At 38.3% G+C, this 18,426-nt stretch overlaps 2 protein-coding genes across 2 annotated transcripts in view; both read right to left on the reverse strand.

Moving 5' to 3' along the window:
* Positions 1-4,632, reverse strand: part of fgfrl1a (fibroblast growth factor receptor like 1a) — a 28,656-nt gene extending 24,024 nt beyond the window's left edge. The window contains exons 1-2 of the mRNA XM_048231178.1: positions 4,201-4,632; positions 3,691-3,775 (exon numbers count right to left, since the gene is read on the reverse strand). Coding sequence (XP_048087135.1) covers positions 3,691-3,754 — 64 coding nt within the window. The 5' untranslated portion in view covers positions 3,755-3,775; positions 4,201-4,632. The remainder of the gene's footprint in view (positions 1-3,690; positions 3,776-4,200) is intronic.
* Positions 4,633-6,173: 1,541 nt separating this feature from the next.
* Positions 6,174-18,088, reverse strand: rnf4 (ring finger protein 4). Its single transcript, XM_048232213.1, has 7 exons — positions 17,972-18,088; positions 10,956-11,062; positions 10,689-10,765; positions 10,114-10,126; positions 9,783-9,870; positions 9,199-9,250; positions 6,174-6,673 (listed from the first exon to the last, which is right to left on the reverse strand). Exons 2-7 carry the CDS (start codon positions 11,011-11,013, stop codon positions 6,524-6,526), a joined length of 438 nt encoding a protein of 145 aa, XP_048088170.1. The 5' UTR covers positions 11,014-11,062; positions 17,972-18,088; the 3' UTR covers positions 6,174-6,523.
* Between the last annotated feature and the right edge of the window lie 338 nt (positions 18,089-18,426).

Raw genomic sequence — 18,426 nt, forward strand, 5'->3', positions numbered from 1 at the left:
GATCATTAGCTCCAGTAGCTGAATGGTTGGTTGACTGACCACTGACTGACCACTGTGTGAAGAGACATGCTGGGTTGCTGTATGCTGAATGTGGTGTACCTCCTGTAGCTATGTTGCAGTAATGGCAAGTTCAGACTGACATTCTGCCTGCCGCTGCAATATAAATCCATAAATATTCAGTGTCTGACTTCTACTGTGGCTGGTGATCTTGGCTTCAACACTTTCTACCTCTGCATAGGTCATCCAGGTTCTAGATGTAATTGCATTCAGTTCCATCCCTGTCAGCCTTGGACAGGTACACAAAAACAATGCTACTGCTGCTGCCACTCTCCTCCCGACCTGAGCCTGTTTTCTTCTCCTCATTACTACCCCAATGCAGGGAGGCCAAGGGCTGATGGCCTATGCAAGCTACATAGACGCCAATGCATCAAACTACACAAGGAGGGTTTAACTGAATTGAATTCCTGTGACATGACAGTTCGTGAATATATCCAGACTATAGAGACAGCATGCCAGGGCAGAGAGTCTCACAGTGGCATTGTCTTCTGCCCCATGCCTCTTTAACAACTGATTATGTCCTGAGTGTCAGATGGAGAGGTATGTGTGTGTATGGTGGAGTGAGTGTGTGAGTGTGTGAGTGTGTGTGTGTGTGTGTGTGTGTGTGTGTGTGTGTGTGTGTGTGTGTGTGTTTGTGTGAAAATGAGTATGCTGAGTGGATTTTTAAGGTGCCAACTACAAATCATGTGAGAGTCTTATGTTTACGTGCAGTGTGTCATGCCATGCAGAAGAAACCGCACAACTCCATCTGATATATGGTGGTTACTGGTTACTGAGGAGTACAGAGCCCTGCATTACCTTACCAAATCCAACAGAGGATGTAAACAAGACGTAGAATTATGTAAAAGAGAGCATTATCTATGTCAAGACCTTACACAAGTGTTTTTCAAACATCATATTTCAAATGTGTAACCATTTCATTTTGTATTTTACAAAATAAGTCAACTCCTTTCGCTCTTTGTGAGGTCCTCAGTTTTACTTCTCTCAGTCTCACTCTCAGTTCTGAAAGATTCTCTTGAGTTTTGGGATGGATTTGACAGCAGGAGGGCGGGATGTATTTCCAGATGCTTGAGGGCGGGATCTAGTAACTCAGCGGCTACTGACCAAGTGATCAGTGACCTCTCAAAGACCGAAAGAGGATGACTTACTTTGCGAAATACAAAATTAAACGGTTACACATTTGAAATATGTTTGTAAAATACTTTTATGAGATCTTGACATAGATGACAGTGCTCTCATTTACAGAATTTTATTTTTTGATTACAGTCTGAGTACATCTCTCAATACATTATGCATGAAATTGATGCTGTAGAGCAGCCTGTGTTTGGTCAGAGGTGTAGGTAGAGGAACAATACTGTGTTTGGTCAGGTGTAGGTAGAGGAACAATACTCTAAAAATAATGAAAGATGTGAGAGAGGTATCAATTAAAAAGAAGGCAAACGCCATGGCATGGTGCTTTTAACAGTCTACATCAGAGTGCTAATACACATTTAACATCTACATCAGAGAGGTAATAAATATTTAGCAAAAGTCTCAATCATTTAACAGTCTTCATCAGAGTGCTAATAAACATTTAGCACATTTTTAGAACTTTTACATTTGTATTTTAATGTGAGTGAAGGAACAGGCAGGGGAAACTGATGTTATTGTTAGAGTACTGTGGGAAGGTCAGGCATGTGACCTCTCCTGTACTCTAACCCCAACCCTAACCCTATCCTGCCCTCTTCCAGAGGCTTCCAGACACTGACCTCTGGTATCCTTTGTGAAGGCTGACCGACCACAGGCTCCAGACCTTACAATGAACCTTTCTTGTTTTGCTAAATCAAAATAACGACTGCTGACAAAAAGTACATTTGCATGCCATATGGTATATTAGGAAACATAGAGACACTATAGCGGCTACAGCTAGACAGATAAAAACAACAATTACAGGTTCAGGAAAAATATTTCTCATTATACAACAATTGCAACAATCAGCTCAATCTCTTCTTTTTATATTTTGCAAATCTAAAGTTGGAGGCCATATCTCAGATACAGTATATTCAACCTAATCACATCACAGCTCTCAAAGTTATCACCAAAATTTGAAGATATGTGATTCTTGTTCCCCTTTGACCACAACTTTGCCCAAACATATTTTCAACCGCCAACCCCCACCTTCTGCGACTGAAGTGTTTACTTTTTTTTCTCTCACTCACATGATAAGAGGGTACCTCCCCCACAGCGAAATATGAGCTCAACACCTTGGTACCACCACACACCAAGGCCAGGAGAGAGCCTTCTACCTATTTAAAGCGCAAGATAAAGAGTGAGACCCCATCAGGTATGAATGCTATTGCCTAATATCTACTGTAAAAGCATAGTTTTCAATCTAAACATCCAATTTTCACAAATGCTACAGCAAGGATACCAAACAACAATAACAAAATGGCAATACGTGTTCCCTCTGCCCTGCAAACTCATATGCCTCAAAAACATACAACGTCTCTTTTACTTCAGTATGGCACTTTTATGGTCTTGCTTTTTCCACCTCCTGCAGTTTATATTGCATTCGTTACTGTATCTATAATACATCATATATAATATACAGTATTTCTTCTTGTGTGAGTATGTGTGTATGTGTGTGCGTGTGTGTGTGTGTGTGTGTGTGTGTGGGGTAGTGTTGTGATGAAAATATTTTGAATTACAAACCTGTGAGCGCATTTGAATTTGCTCAGCACATCCCTCTGGCAGTGCTCCCATTTGAGCCCATTTCTGAACCACCAAAACCCAGGTTCACCCAGGCTACTTTTGAATAAACTTTGATGAGCCAATTTACTTATGTTCAACATGTCATTAAACTGAAAGCAAATGATTGTATATTTGTGGTGCTGATGCAGTGAACAACAAAATGTCTACAAAATGTGACAGACTCATGCCCAGCACGGAATTTCAGGAAGTACAGGGAAGCACAATGACAGCAGCAACAGCAACAGAGAAGTTTTATCTGATTGAACGGTATGGCAGAATCTTGTCCGTTATCTTCTCTGTGTAAAATTCCCTTCCAAAATATTTGTAAGCTTCTGTTTGTTAAACAACACAAAGCCTCTGTGGACTTGTGACTGTTCTGAAATTCCTTCACAAATGCGGTCCTCTAATGTGATGTTCAGGTACTTTATCCTTCCATCCAGCAGTCATCCCTACCCAGTGTCAAACACACACCTTTGTCCACAGCAGCTGACTCTGGAGTGCTTACTTGCTGAACATCAGTCATTCATGCTTCACTCGTGCGCTCTGATGACGTGAGTTGCCCATCCTTAAGGGCACTTCAGTGGCAGATATATTCATTCAGAATATTATGGGGAACATAACTAACTGATCTTTCATATAACATGAGTTGTCAGATTTCCATGGTAAAATTTTGTCAATCTTGTTCAAAAGAATGAGACAGTAACTGACCAAAGACAACAAACCTATCATAACATACAACTTAACTGAAATAAATTGAGTGCAAAAATGTAGGAGTTGTAGTAGCCTACAGAGATTATCATGGAATTAATATGGTTATCTGTTCCTTAGAGCAATTATTTAGCATCTCCTCACTTTCCAACATTTTGAGCCCATCTTTAGGATACCAGTAAATGTGGAACTTACCTCGTGCACAATCCGACAACAATAAACCATGAAATAAGAGGAACACTATCCATAAAAATTCCATTCCAGTTAATGTCTTGAATATCTGAAAAAGTGCATATAATTAGGGTTTAAAATTATAGACTTTGAAAGACTGTGAAATTGTTTAGGCCTAGGCTACAAGGCTGCTAAAATTACCTCTAAATATTTGTTTGACTATATGAAAACATTGATAACAAATCATTAATGTCCAAAATGTTATTAGGCTGTACAGTGTATAACCCTAGGCTATTGGAATAAAGTAAACAAGCACATGTGTTTTCAAAATGAGATCATAAATGCCATGTACAGTAGCCAAATACATAGGCACACCTTTCATAGTAACTGGGTCTTTGTAGTTTCTTAATCACCCCAAGATACTCTGAACCCCAAATATTAACCTAGCCTACTCATTACTTTGAATGTAAAATATAATTTAAGCTGCATCCACCCAAGGACATAGCCTACATGAGGACATTTGTGATATCTTACCAGCAATCGAGAATGAACTTTGGAATTAGTCTCCAACTGCGGATTGCAGAGCAACCATGCTTAAATCTTTGCAAAGACGGACCGCTCCAGTGACAATATAGATTGATATATTCCACACTTTAAACCACCACTTGAGTAGAAATACATTAAAAGACTCCTATTACAACGATTCTGTGCAAGTGAGTCGGATTAGCAGGTCCAGTAACACGCGGTCACACACCACCAGTTGACATGGTTTTAGTGACAATCGTGAAGGCCCTCGTAATAGGTCCACTGCTCTTGTAAGGCGATGTGTTCAGTGGCTTGTTCCCCTCTCAAAAGCGTAACCGCACTGGAGCTTGATTCCAAGAACATTTATTACAAATACGCGCATAACAAATTTAACTAACGACACATAGCCTACACAGCTGATGTCCTGTTAAAACCGCAATCGCCAAGGGGCATTCCAGCCTGCCCAAAAGCAAAGTTTTGACCAATCACAGGGAGGCACTACAAAAGTACATTTAACTCTTTCCCTATAGAATAACTTTACAATAATAGGTATAGCCTACTGTTAATAACGTTATTGTTGTTACTGATATTGGTCGTGACAACAGAAGCCCAATTGCTATGAGGATTTCATTCTTCCTTGTTGTAGCCTTAACAAACTAAAATAAAATATTGAATAGACATGGAAGAAAACATTTGCTCTGAGGACTTAAACCCTCACACCAAAGCTTGTTATATTGCCATAAATGTCTCTTCCTGCTTCTTTCTGCAGTCTTTATTCTTTTTAGGTAGCCGGCATTCCCAGCTACTTTTTAGGTTTGAAAAAGCCATGGCAATATCCTGACCCTACTATAGTCTTACTGGTGCGATTCTGTTGTTTCATCCAAAAGCGTATGGCCTACAATGATTTGTGTAAATTACATCAAAAGAAATGGCAACAAATGAGAAAGTACATTATTATTATTCTATTATTATCATTATAATTATTATTATGTCATGAACAGAATCTGAGTTAAAAGTAATTGATAAAAGTAATTGATGGTGTTGGCCATTTAGGTTTTCAGGCTGCAGAGAAGGTTGCAGGTCAAACCTTTTTTTCCCCATTGAAGTTGGTTCGGAAGAATTATTATGAATTAGATTAATTTGGCTGAAGTCTGAACAGTGCTTTTCCAACATCTTTAAGTTTCAAACATTTAAGATCTACACTTCCTTTTATAACATCTATCCCATCTGAACGTACTGTCATCATGAACAAGCTCCTGTAGGGCTGCCGCTCAAAATCAGTAGATTTCCAGTCTGGTAATCATTTCATTCAAATAATCCCCAGATACATTTATTTTGTAACATACTGGCCTAGATTGTATCTATTGATGTTCTTAATAGTGTACCAGGACTAAAGGTGAATACACTACCTACAGAACAAACTTCAGATCTTATCTGCATGAAACATCAAAGAAAGACTTAAAACCTGAATTGATTCTGTATCTTCTGAATAGATGTGTACACTAAAACCTACAACAGATTGCTCAACATTCTTCCTCGAGATAGAGATGTCCCCACAAAGTGATTAGCCTTTTAAGGAAGGCTACTGATGATGGCCAATCCGTTCATACTTATTTCTCTCTTCCCATTGGCCTGTAGCACCATCTACTGTTAGGCATCTGGGCACCAGCATGTGAAAAAGTCATGATTATAATCCATCTATACATTATACAAATATTATAATGATGACATAATATGTATTGTTTACCTATTTGATTTCACCAACATATAATGTTTCCCCTGGTAATCCACATCCTCTGCCCACATATTTATGGCATTAATGTGTACGTAGCATTCAGACAGGACACAGGTAGTACATTAAATAAATACTCATGAAATGGTGGACAAAGCCTGTCTGAATGGGGCATTTGAGTGATAAGAGCAATTCATTTTTATACATCATATATTGCACTATATGATATCAACAAGTACAGCAATTTAGGTAGATTGATAAATACTTTATTTATCCCGAGGGAAATGTAGGCATTCAAATTGTTTATTTATTCAATCAAGGTAAAATGCAGACAAAACACATACATAAACAAAAAAGCATGTACATCCAAATGTAACAAAATGTTACTGCAACAATTAGGGAAAGTATAATTCACACATAAAGATCTTTCCAACATTGAGAAAGTAAAAGTCCAAACAAAGTGCACAATATGCACTCAGCCCTTCATCAAGGGTTAAGATTCAATGATGTTCTTAATAGTGCACCAGGACTAAACGTGAATACACTATCTACAGAACAGACTTCAACTAACATTTTCAAAGTTACTACATGTGCTCATTATCAAATGTAGATGGGGTGGTACTGTCTGTGTGTGAGCTTTTTTCTACAAGTTGGACAGGTGTGTGCATGGGCAAGGGAGTCACGCAGACACTGACTACAAAACGTATGACCACACAGAGTGGACACCATTACTCTGCCGCTGTGCAAGATCTGTGAATAGAAACAAAACAAACAAAAGTACACAGGGAAGGTCAAACACATTTTTATCCATCAATTCCTGACAACAAACTACAATGCACAGGTAATAGAACAACCCAACCACAGAGGACTACATTATCACATCGCATAAAATTGTTAGTCCACAAGGACTGCTATATTACTACTGGCAATTTGCTGATGCTTAGCTAAAGCCCATATTGAGAACCACTGGACCCCCATATTGAGAACCACTGGACCCCCATATTGAGAACCACTGGTCTAGAGCCTATTGAGACTATTCCTTAACCAGCTTTTATACCACTGCTTGGTTGAATTTCTTATTGTGATGTGGTTAAGAATGTCAATTATTATGACCGCCACACTAGCAAAGCAATTGCAGTGATACTTCTGTTGCCTTTTTGAGCTCAGAAATATCACTATGCAGAGGTACGTTTTTAAGCCTACTTATTTTTCTACAAGCAAACTTTTAGCATGACCTTCAAATTTTTTGTGTTGCTATAGGCTTTTCGTGTAAACTGGGCTGTTTATGGTGTTTCACAGCCTTTTGCTTGTGGGTAGGCTAGTTAGTTATTAGACTAATAGAATTAGACACAATCTCCTGATATCAATTTTTGTTGCGCAGCCCAAAGAATTCCCACACTGGAGAGTGAATGTCCTACTGCAGGGCAGAGCAGCAGAGACGGACTGCAGGATACATGCTGTTCTATCCGCTGCATTCTCCATCACGTCACGTCTGACAAGTTACAATATTAAAGTTTGGCGTTGCTACGACATCAGGTTTGTGTGTGTGACTTTGTAGGGAGCAAGTGAGGAAGAGAGAGAAACCACGAGAGTAACAAGCCCGTTCATTTCAAAATGCCATCGTTTTGCTGCACGATAATATCATGGGTGCGTTATTTCCATGATTCTCATGTTTTAATTATCACGCTTATCATGAAACCGGTATATCGTGACACCCCTATTGTCAACCCATTCCATATCCACTCATTTGAGGTATAGCGCCACCTAGCTAAAAATGAAAAAGCAAAAACGAGGGGTTGTAATCGCAGGTATCTTTGGTTGACATGTTCAAAGCTGCGCGAAATTTGAAGTGTAGGATCATTATGACACTCTTTGAATGCGTGCCAAGATTCATATAATTCCGTTCATGGGAGGCCATATCTGCCACACACACACACACACACACGCAAAATATTGTGCAGCCAAAGTCATCCCAGTCTTCTTATTTATTTGGGCTTGAGTTTCATGAGTGTTTTCTCTTAGTGGTAGCCTGTAACCTTTTGATCAGATTTTTGATGGTCAGCAAGAAAAGAAGAGATAATATCTGCAAATACTTCGCTCCAATTAACTGTACGAGAGGAAAGAAATGTGAAGGATAGGCATGTGTTTGTGTGTGTGCACACGCATACAGTACATGTGTGTGTGAGAGGGAGAGGAGTTTCCCATTGTAATACGCAGTTTAATATAACATACCCTGTTTTAGACAAGGCTATATTACATTACATTTGGCTGACGCTTTTTTTAGCCAAAGCGACTAACAACATGGTAAACAGTTTAAGTTTTAGAGCAATTCTCAACAATTTTACAGTCAGTACAGTCAGAATAAGTGCATCAGTGAGTACTGTTTTTAACAGTTACGTGTCAGTTTAAGATGGCTGGTGAGTGCTAGGATCAGCAAGACTTGTTGTAAGTGTTGCTATGAGAGGAGATGTTCTCTAAAGAGCTGGGTCTTCAGGAGTTTTTTTGAAAATGGAGAGGGATGTCCCTGCCCTTGTAGGAACTGGCAGTGTGTTCCACCAACGAGGAACAACAGATGAGAAAAGTTTGGATTGGCCTGAGTGTACTGGTGGTAGAGCTAGACGTCGTTCGTCTGAGGAGCGCAGCGGTCTGGAGGTAGCGTATGTCTGTATGAGGGCATTCAAGTAGGTGGGAGCAGAACCGGAGACTACTTTGTAGGCAAGCGTTAGAGCCTTGAATTTGATGCGGGCCGCCATAGGTAGCCAGTGTAGCTGGATGAGCAGCGGAGTAACATGTGATAGCGGGGTAACATGTGATATTGACAGCATACATGAACGTCTTTTAAAACAAGGAAACATTGTCACTGCTACTCCATGATATGGAAGTAACAACGTTACTTCTCATTAAAAATAGCAATTTGTGGGTCGGATCAAGTTCGGGTAAATGTTTAATGCATATTTTCTTGGGTCTGGCGGGGCGAATTGGATCTTCAAAACAGGTTGGGCGGGTGCGGGTCATAAAAACCTCCGACACGTGCATCACTACCAATAACACATCTGTTACCTCTTTCGTTTTAGTTACCCTTTAAACACTTATTGTAAGATATAATTTATGCTGTAAGTAGCTTACTATGTTTCTCGAAATAAATGTAATGATTCAAATCCATGTTGAACTACAGTACGGCCCAAATATCAAATGTTAGCATGACATTTTACAAAACCTGATACTTCAAAGCCATAGCTGTCTTTAGCAGATAAAGATGAAACAGGGATCCTTACCTCAGGATATGTATCAAAGCAAATTGGACAGCTTACTACACCAGGTTTAGACCTGTGAACAAAATATAATTTCAGATCTGTTGCCCTTTAAAACAAATGATGTATGAATGACGGCCCTTTTTTCTTCATTACTCATAGAGCAATAGGATGCAAGCATCCTATTGGCCACATGTTCTGAAAGCAAGAATGTGTGTTTCTTTCTGTTATCTATCATTGTATTAGTGCAAGGAAGAAACATCATTTTGCGTTAAGGGTCCAACAGAATGTTAGTGGTGCACTACATAATAGATTCAAAACCATAACCACATAATAGATTCAAAATGGTAATGCAATATTTCAGATTAAAAAGCCATCTGACCAATAAGAAAAACATTATTACAACTACGAAAATCTATATTGCCTTGAAGCATCATTTGACATGCTTTGGCCAGTGTCTCTATGGAAAATGTAACAATCAATTAAATTAAACAGTTAAATACAAAAGACATGCAGTTTAAATACATGAATTTTGCACTACTGCATCTGCCTTTTGGCCATTCCTGATATATTACCCATCAACCCATCCATCTGGCATGCTACTGTACCTGGTGCTGGTGTTCCTATGGGGAGAGGACAACACTCTGGGCCTGAGGGCACATGGGGAATCATCTGTATCGCTATGGTTATGTGGACCTGACAAATGAGCAGAGAATCAGATTAACATTAATAATTAATTTATGATTATTAAGTGACAATTAGTATGAATCACTATGACACACAACTGCATGTTGCCGGACAGTATGCTTAATGAGCCAAATGACAAACCTAATCAATGAATGAAATGAAAACCTAAACAATAAAACAAATTCAAAGGGCAGCAAATTGTGAGGTTACATGACGCAATGATGTAGTAACAATTAATAGGTTGTACATTACCTTCATCTACCAACTGCCTCAGATGGTGTTACAAAATATAAAAGAGCAAAAGAGAACCATGTTAGACAGTGTCCACTAAACCTTAAGGCCCTGTGTCCATGTAAAGGTTTTTTTCCTGGCAGAAAGGTGCTACAACCCAGCATGCAATCAAAAATGTAAATTGCAGAGTGTGGGTAGACACATACTTTTTGGTTACAACAGCATTTTTAACTGTAGTGTCTTTCTCTGAAACTTCTAAAAAACCCATGACAAAAAAGCAAAACAAATTACATTTCGGCTATCTATGGAGTTTGGTCTATCATTATTCCAGTTACGATAGACTTCCAGTAGCCCATTGTGGCGTTTTCAGAGCCTTTCTAAAAGTTCCAAGAGTTGAGATATTTTCAACTAAAAGGCGCTCGGAGAGGCAACACAAAAAGGAGCAGAAAACCCATTAAAGACACTTAGCTAGGCAGGCGCATATGCTCTCCCCTCATTGGGAACAATTGAAAAAAGATACAAACAGAAAAAAGTGGTAAGAACACTAAGAGATTAAAATATGGGTTGCACATGACAGTATAATTCCCCAAACTCACCACAACTGAATCATTGTTTGTCAAGTCAACCACAGATGTTTCTGTTACTTCACTTGTAAGATCCACGACATCTTCGCCTGCACAAAAGTATAATTTTCCACTGTAATCATTTCCATCAACCTCCTAATACAGACACTAACAGGAACAGTCTATGGGACCTTTCATGACAGTACAGAAGAAAAAGTTGTAACGTTCTCCTCTCTTGAAGACACTGAAGCTAAACACACCTTTACAATGGACAATAGCCAAATGAAACACCTTACTCACTGTCAGTTCTGTCACTATCAATAATGTCAATTGTCTCCGTATGTTCCAGTGACGTCATGATGGTAATGTTGTTTCTCCTTTCCTTCTATCGTCTGTGTTTTTGTTATCTGTCGGAAAATAAGAGAAGCACACACACGCGCACACACACAATTATTCAGTGCTAGGGTTAGGGTTCTTTAGAATTCTACTTCTGTCATGTTTGTAGGCTTGCCTGATGGCAAATGCCTCTGCTTGTATTTGCCATCACCACAGCAGCACTGGTTGAAACCACTGGTTCATAGCTGGATAGCTAATAATTAAGTTTATCACAGAGTGTTTAGTTTCTGTATGTTTTTTCTAAGTTTACGACTTCAAATGTAACCGATGTTTTCTCCTCTGGGTCTTGGGAAATACGTTTCACAATCCATTGGGACTGAATAAGCAAACAATCAGTGTTAATGATCTAGTAGCAATGTTAGCATTTGCATGATGTTATCCACTTGCACTAGTACAAGTACTTGGCAAGTTGTAACGTTATAGCATGCTAATGTCAACAACCAGGCATAATGGGCTACATTACATATTTCAGGCCACCAGATGGCAGCATTTTATTGCACTTCGGGCATTTTTTATAATGTAATAGTAAGCAGTAAAATGGCGTCATCTGGTGGCCGTGCAGCGCAATAGCGCCATGAAATATAACAGGAAATTACGGTAGAAAAAGTTTTTTTTTAACTAATTATTCGTATAATCCATCTGATATATTGTGTTTTTCTTTTTAAACCTCGTTCCTTTATAAATTCTGATGCAATATGAAGGTATGTCTTTGAATGTAATAATAACTCTAACAAGTAAGCATAACGGCCGCCGAGGTGACCGCCGTCATGCTATCCGGCAAAAGATTCTTTGGGCACCGCTATTTATGGATTTCCGGCTCCCATTGACTTACATTGAATACATGTAAACAAAACGTCAATTATGTGCTCAAACTAACGCCGCTGACTTATGAAAACAACCATTCCACTTTGATACGAAACTACATAATTGTACAACATTTATACAACAAAAATCACAGGATTTGCATCAAGTAATGTGGAGAAATCTTATGCAAAGTGTCAACCCCTAACAATGTGCCCATTGCCCAAATTTATGGTCGACTAATGTCGAATGTCAGAGTAATGACATTGAAAAAGGTACCTTCATGATACACTTTAATTTATAAAGGTACGAAGTATAAAAAGAAAAACACAATTTATCAGATGGATTACCCAAATAATTTGTAACAAAGTAAACATTTATTCGAGGGCACATCTATTCCCAGAACTATAATGGGTGTTAAATATTCCACAACCACTAGATGGCAGCATGACACAGCACATAAAGTACACATACGTTTCGCTGCGACCTGAAGGATGGCGTGGTTGAACATCCACTTCTCCTGCACTTCGGGTCTAATAGCGAGTGAATTGTATGACCACCAGATGACGCCATTTCACTGCACCTCGGGCCTAATAGCTGCTGTAACTTCGTTTAAAGGGGTGGTTCAGGATTTTGGACATAGGACCTCATTTCCAAGTAAGCAAGTGTGATACCTCGAGTGTCCTTTGCAGTAGGTAAGACTGTTTTTAGTGGCAGGCTAGCACATACTGTTGACTTGCGCTAGTCTAGCACCTGCGAACTCTGCAATTAGAACGACTGGATGAAACGTGTTGAAAACGGTCTCCACTGATAAATATCACACTTGCTTACTTGGAAATGAGGTCCTATGTCCAAAATCCTGAACCACCCCTTTAAGTAATAAGCCTCGAGGAGCCGACGGTTACACTTGTTTTAGGGGCGTTGTTAGCCACGCTGCGCAAGCCGGGAAGGCTACAGAAGAAGCCAATAGGCTACAGTCGCGTGTGTTTGTGGTGATTTATTCCATGTATTAACAAAATAATAATGTAACATTAAAAAAATAGCCTACATAGATAAAAAAAAAAAAAATAAATAATTACACCAAAAAAGTATAGGAGCTTTATCATTGATATATAAGCTTACTGAAAATCAAATATAGGCCTAGCCTACAATTGTGCTGCACAGACAATATGTCCTACAGATAATAACAACAGTAAGAACATAGGCTAATCATGATGACACAGGGGCTTAAGTCTCATGTTAGCCTATGACTACTAGGCTACCAAGCACGTCTGGTTCTGCGACAGTGAAATAGCTCCAATATTAAATGTGGCGCCAATGAATATATGCTAACATGAATCTCATCAGTCACCTATAGATAAGGGTTAGGCTATAACATATGTAGGCTATAATGTAAAAATAGGGTCATATCATATAATGTTGACTTATTAAGATGGGGGAGAGAGCTGAACATATTACACTGAACTAATTGTTCATTGTTGAAAATCAATCAAAAGTTTGTAGTTGATCCAGATGTCATTGGTCGCAAGGACTGTTAATGGGTGTATCCACAATTGGGACCTTGTTACAAGTTGGTCTTTCAGCTGCTAATGCAATCAGTGGCCATCAGAAAACATGTTAGACAACTGAGGAATGAGATGCCACACATAAAATGTACAGTCAAAGAGAATGCACAAACATCAATGGGAATCCACCAAACACAGCAGGGAACCATGTTATTGTCAATCAGCACTCTGCCACACTAAATCAGACCCTGCTTATGTTTGTGCAGAGCAGAACAGATATTTGTAGATATGATGCAGGACCTGTTAAGAGAGATTGGCAACTCAGTCTCCCTCATACTAGTCCCTACGGTGAACGATGTAATAGCATAGTGCTGCTGCTTCTGATGTGCAAGACAAGACAGGGTATATATTCATAATGTGACAGGCAGCATGTATTTATCATTATGTTACAACCTCTGAACTACTATTGATGTTAGAAGAACAAAACAATACATCTTCAAATGTTCATTGCTTATTACATGTGTTATAAAAACAAAATCCTTGTCTACTTTCTGTGTTTTTGCATGCACCTGTCAACAGGGGTGTAAAGACATATTTGTTCACCATGCACTTAGGCTGTTCTGAGTCATTGTTTGTATGTTATAGTATTTGTTGATTTGCATTTATTGCCCATTGATATTGCATTCACATTATTGTTTATTAATGGTATTCTCCTTATTAATGTAGTGTCACCAACATTTAAAATAATATCAACTGACATTGTTATTCATAGCCATATTTATTCTGCTCTTATAAGGTAATACAGTGCACATATTTATATTTCATTTATACTACTCTAAACCACCTTCTGAAAATCAACTGTATAGTGTTTCACTGCACCATATTTCTTGACCTGTCTCACCACCTGCCTATAGGCTGCTTACACCACCTTACTGACAACACTTTGAAGAGCCAAAAACAAAGCTCAGCACACCTGTTCAACAAGTTTTTATTGTCCACTACTGGGGAAATACATTGGCAACACTTTATTTTAATGTGTCGCTGGTACAGTGCACCTACCTAATTAGGTACAGTGGTACAACCTGTGTAACAACATGTACTATCAGGTACTGTACTATCATTGTACTTGCATTATGTATTTGTGGGTACCTACATAGGCTATAGTTGTTACATTGTAATACTGAGTGCTTTTACAAAACGTTGCCAATTTGCCTACATTTTCATCAGAGGCAAAGAGCTGACCTGAGACCTGCTGGATGGGGTAAATCTGGTCATGAAAGATTTTATATACAAATCATTCTTAGCTCCAGTCAAGGCCTCATTGTCTTCAGTGTATATGTAACAGCTGTGCTGCTACAACCTTGTTACTCGTTGATACAGTGGAATAAACCTATTAAGTGCACCAATTAATTACTTACATGTACATATGACATGTTGTGTCTTCGATGTCTTGGAACAGGTCTACTAATTCACATGTACTGTGTGGTGTAACAGCAGACATGTTTCAACACATCAATTACAGGATGCATGACATCATTGACAGGATATAATATGTACATGTAAGTACTTAACTGGTACACTTTATTTGAATGGGTTTATTCCACTGTATCAAAAGAGTAATAAATAACACAGTTGATACATGTACTACAGTGTGTAGGGTAATGGCAGACATGTTCCAAGACACCAATGACACAACATGTAATGTAATATGTAATTGTAAGTGGGCAATTCCACAGAAAATTGACTTTTTGTCACATCCATAACGCCAGTGAAATGCCTTGGCATTTGATTGATGTGAATGTTACTATTCATTTTTTGTGCATTTTTTCTCATGTACATTCTTCAGCCAAAAATAGCAATTGCTCAAATTTCATGTAATCATTCACATCATACCATACCATCACATTTTATTGGCGTTATGGATGTTAGAAAAAACGTAATTTTCCATGGAATTGACCAAGTACTTAGTACTTATGCCACTGTATCAAAGAGCAATAAGTTGATGTAGTGAATTAGTAGACCTGTTCCAAGACATCGAAGACACAACATACATGTCATATGTACATGTAAGTAATTAACTGGTACACTTAATAGGTTTATTCCACTGTATCAAAGAGTAACAAGGTTGTAGCAGCACAGCTGTTACAAGGATACAAGGAAGTTTATTGTCACATGCATATAGTTACTGGAAGTAAGAAATGCAGTGAAATTATGTCTGGTGACAGCCTATTTGTGCATTTATATAAATGTAGCGTGACAAGTGTGCTTACATACAGCAAAAACTCTTCTGTATTGCCCTCTCTCTCTCTGTATAAATATATATATATGTATGTATGTAATGTGTGTGTGTGTATATATGTATGTATGTATGTATATATATATATATATATATATATATATATATATATATATATACATACATACACACATTACATACATACATACACATATAAATGCGTGACAAGTGTGTTTACATGCAGCACTAACTGTTTACAAGCAATAACTTCAGTTCAGTGAAAGTTTACATACCTGTTCCTGTTCTGTATTGCTCTCTCTCTCTCTGTATATATATATATATACATACATACACACATTACATACATACATACACACACATATAAATGCGTGACAAGTGTGTTTACATGCAGCACTAACTGTTTACAAGCAATAACTTCAGTTCAGTGAAAGCGACGACCTGTTCCTGTTCTGTATTGCTCTCTCTCTCTCTGTATATATATATATATATATATATATATATATATATATATATATATATATATATATATATATATATATATATATATGCACACACACACACACAACATAAATAAACATATAAATGTAGCGTGACAAGTGTGTTTACATACAGCAAAAACTTCTGTATTGCTCTCTCTCTCTATGTATATATATATGTATGTATGTATGTATGTATATATATATATATATATATATACACATTACATACATACATATATAAATGTAAATGTGACAAAGTGTGTGTTTACATGCAGCACTAACTTCAGTTCAGACCGACAACCTGTTCTGTATTGCTCTCTCTCTCTGTATGTATGTATGTATGTATGTATATATATATATATATATATATATATATATATATATATATGCACACACACATACAGTATATCCATGCATATATACATATGTATTGTATGTAGATAGATACTTTATTGATCCCCAGGGGAAATTCAAGGTCTCAGCAGCAGCATACATACAACACAAACACATTCTTTAACAGCAGAAAGAGTAGGCTGCCACACCTGACGGCGCCGGAATTTAGGCTATTAAATGTAGTATTGCATTACTAGATAGATAGATAGATAGATAGATAGATACTTTATTGATCCCCAGGGGAAATTCAAGACCTAATTTGCCTAACCTAATTTGGTTTGTTCTATTGACATGGAATGAATGAACAGGCACACGTGACTATGGAGTAGGTCTACTTCACAATTCAGATTTTCAGATGGTGCGTTGTGGCTGACAACATCCCTAAAATCTCGAGTGTCTAGGTTTATTGCTGGCTCCTGGTTGCTATAGTGCAATGATGTCATCTGCTGGCCGTGCCGCGCAACATATGTAATTTCACTGGACATTACGGTAAAAATCTTGTTTTTCCTTACTAATATTCGTGTCATCCAGCTAACATATTGCTTAATTCTTTTGACATTTCGTTCCTTTATAAATTGTAATGTAATATAAAGGTACGTTTTTGAATGTCATTACTCTGACATGTGAGGGATAACGGCCACCGACGTGACCTGTTATACTTGACTCATGGACAAGGGGAAATGCCATTAACTCGACGTCACGCAGCGGCAATTTTCTTAATATCGATATTTCTCCACATTACTTGATCCAAATTCTGTAATTTTTGCTAGATAAATGTTGTACAAAAATGTAGTTTCGTATCAAAGTGGAATGGTTGTTGTCATAAGTCAGCGGCGTTAGTTTGAGCACATAATTGAGGTTTTGTTTACATGTGTTCAATGTAGGTCAATGGGCGCCGGTATTCGGCCAATGGCGGCGCCCAAAGAATCTTTTGCCGGATAGCGAGACAGCGGTGCCGAGGTGACCTGTTATACGGGACTCATGGACACTCGGCAATTTTCTTCCTCCCGATATTTCTCCACATTGCTTGATCCAAATTCTGTTGTTTTTGCTGTATATATGTTGTACGAAAATGTAGTTTGTTACCAAAGTGAAATGGTTGCTGGAATAAGTTATCGGCGTTAGTTTGAGCACATTGACGTTTTGTTTACATGTGTTGAATGGAAGTCAATGTGCGCCGAAAATCGGCAAATAGCGGTGACCAAAGATTATTTTCTCCGGATAGCGAGACGGCGGTACCTTCTTTTGGGAAAGATTCTTGAAAGATTGGAGTCTTTTGAGTAAAGCTTTAGTTAAAAGAGGGCATTCGTTAAAAGACTACAATCTTTCAATAATCTTTCCCAAATCTTGTCAAAGTTGTTTGGTGTAAGATGGCCATCAGCTAACGTTAGGATAACTAACTTAGCTGCTAGATACCTTAAACACACAGCCTCCTAAGGACCTATCAGAAAGCTACTAAGCTCATCACGTCTGTCAGACCCTTACCTCCTTTTCCCTTCAGTGGTTTCCAGTTTTCAGCACAACTATCTGTCAAATTCATACGAAAATGCCAATCGACATAGAAATACTGCCATTTCTGGCTGTCTTCTTCTGCTAGTTTTACTGGCAATTTGCAATCTTACTGCATTATCGCCATCTACTGGACTGAGGTGTGAATATCGTTGGGAATGGGATATCAGAGGGTCGACTCGTTCGACACAGACTCTGGCCTCTTCTCATTTGTCTTTTTGTCCATCCATCCTCCCTTCCTCCCTCCTGTCCTAATCCCTCCTTCTAATTCATTTTGTGAAGGAAATGAGGAAGGAACAATAGGAGGATGGAAGAATGAAGGAGAGACCGATATGAGAGATGAGATGTCCTGCTCACTCACGCATCACTTTTAGAGGTAAACTATGCAGTATTGGCAATTTCCTTACTGTTTTCTCGGTTTTTGCTTCTTT

The sequence above is a fragment of the Alosa alosa genome, chromosome 21, assembly GCF_017589495.1.
Source record: "Alosa alosa isolate M-15738 ecotype Scorff River chromosome 21, AALO_Geno_1.1, whole genome shotgun sequence".
NCBI lineage: Eukaryota > Metazoa > Chordata > Actinopteri > Clupeiformes > Clupeidae > Alosa > Alosa alosa.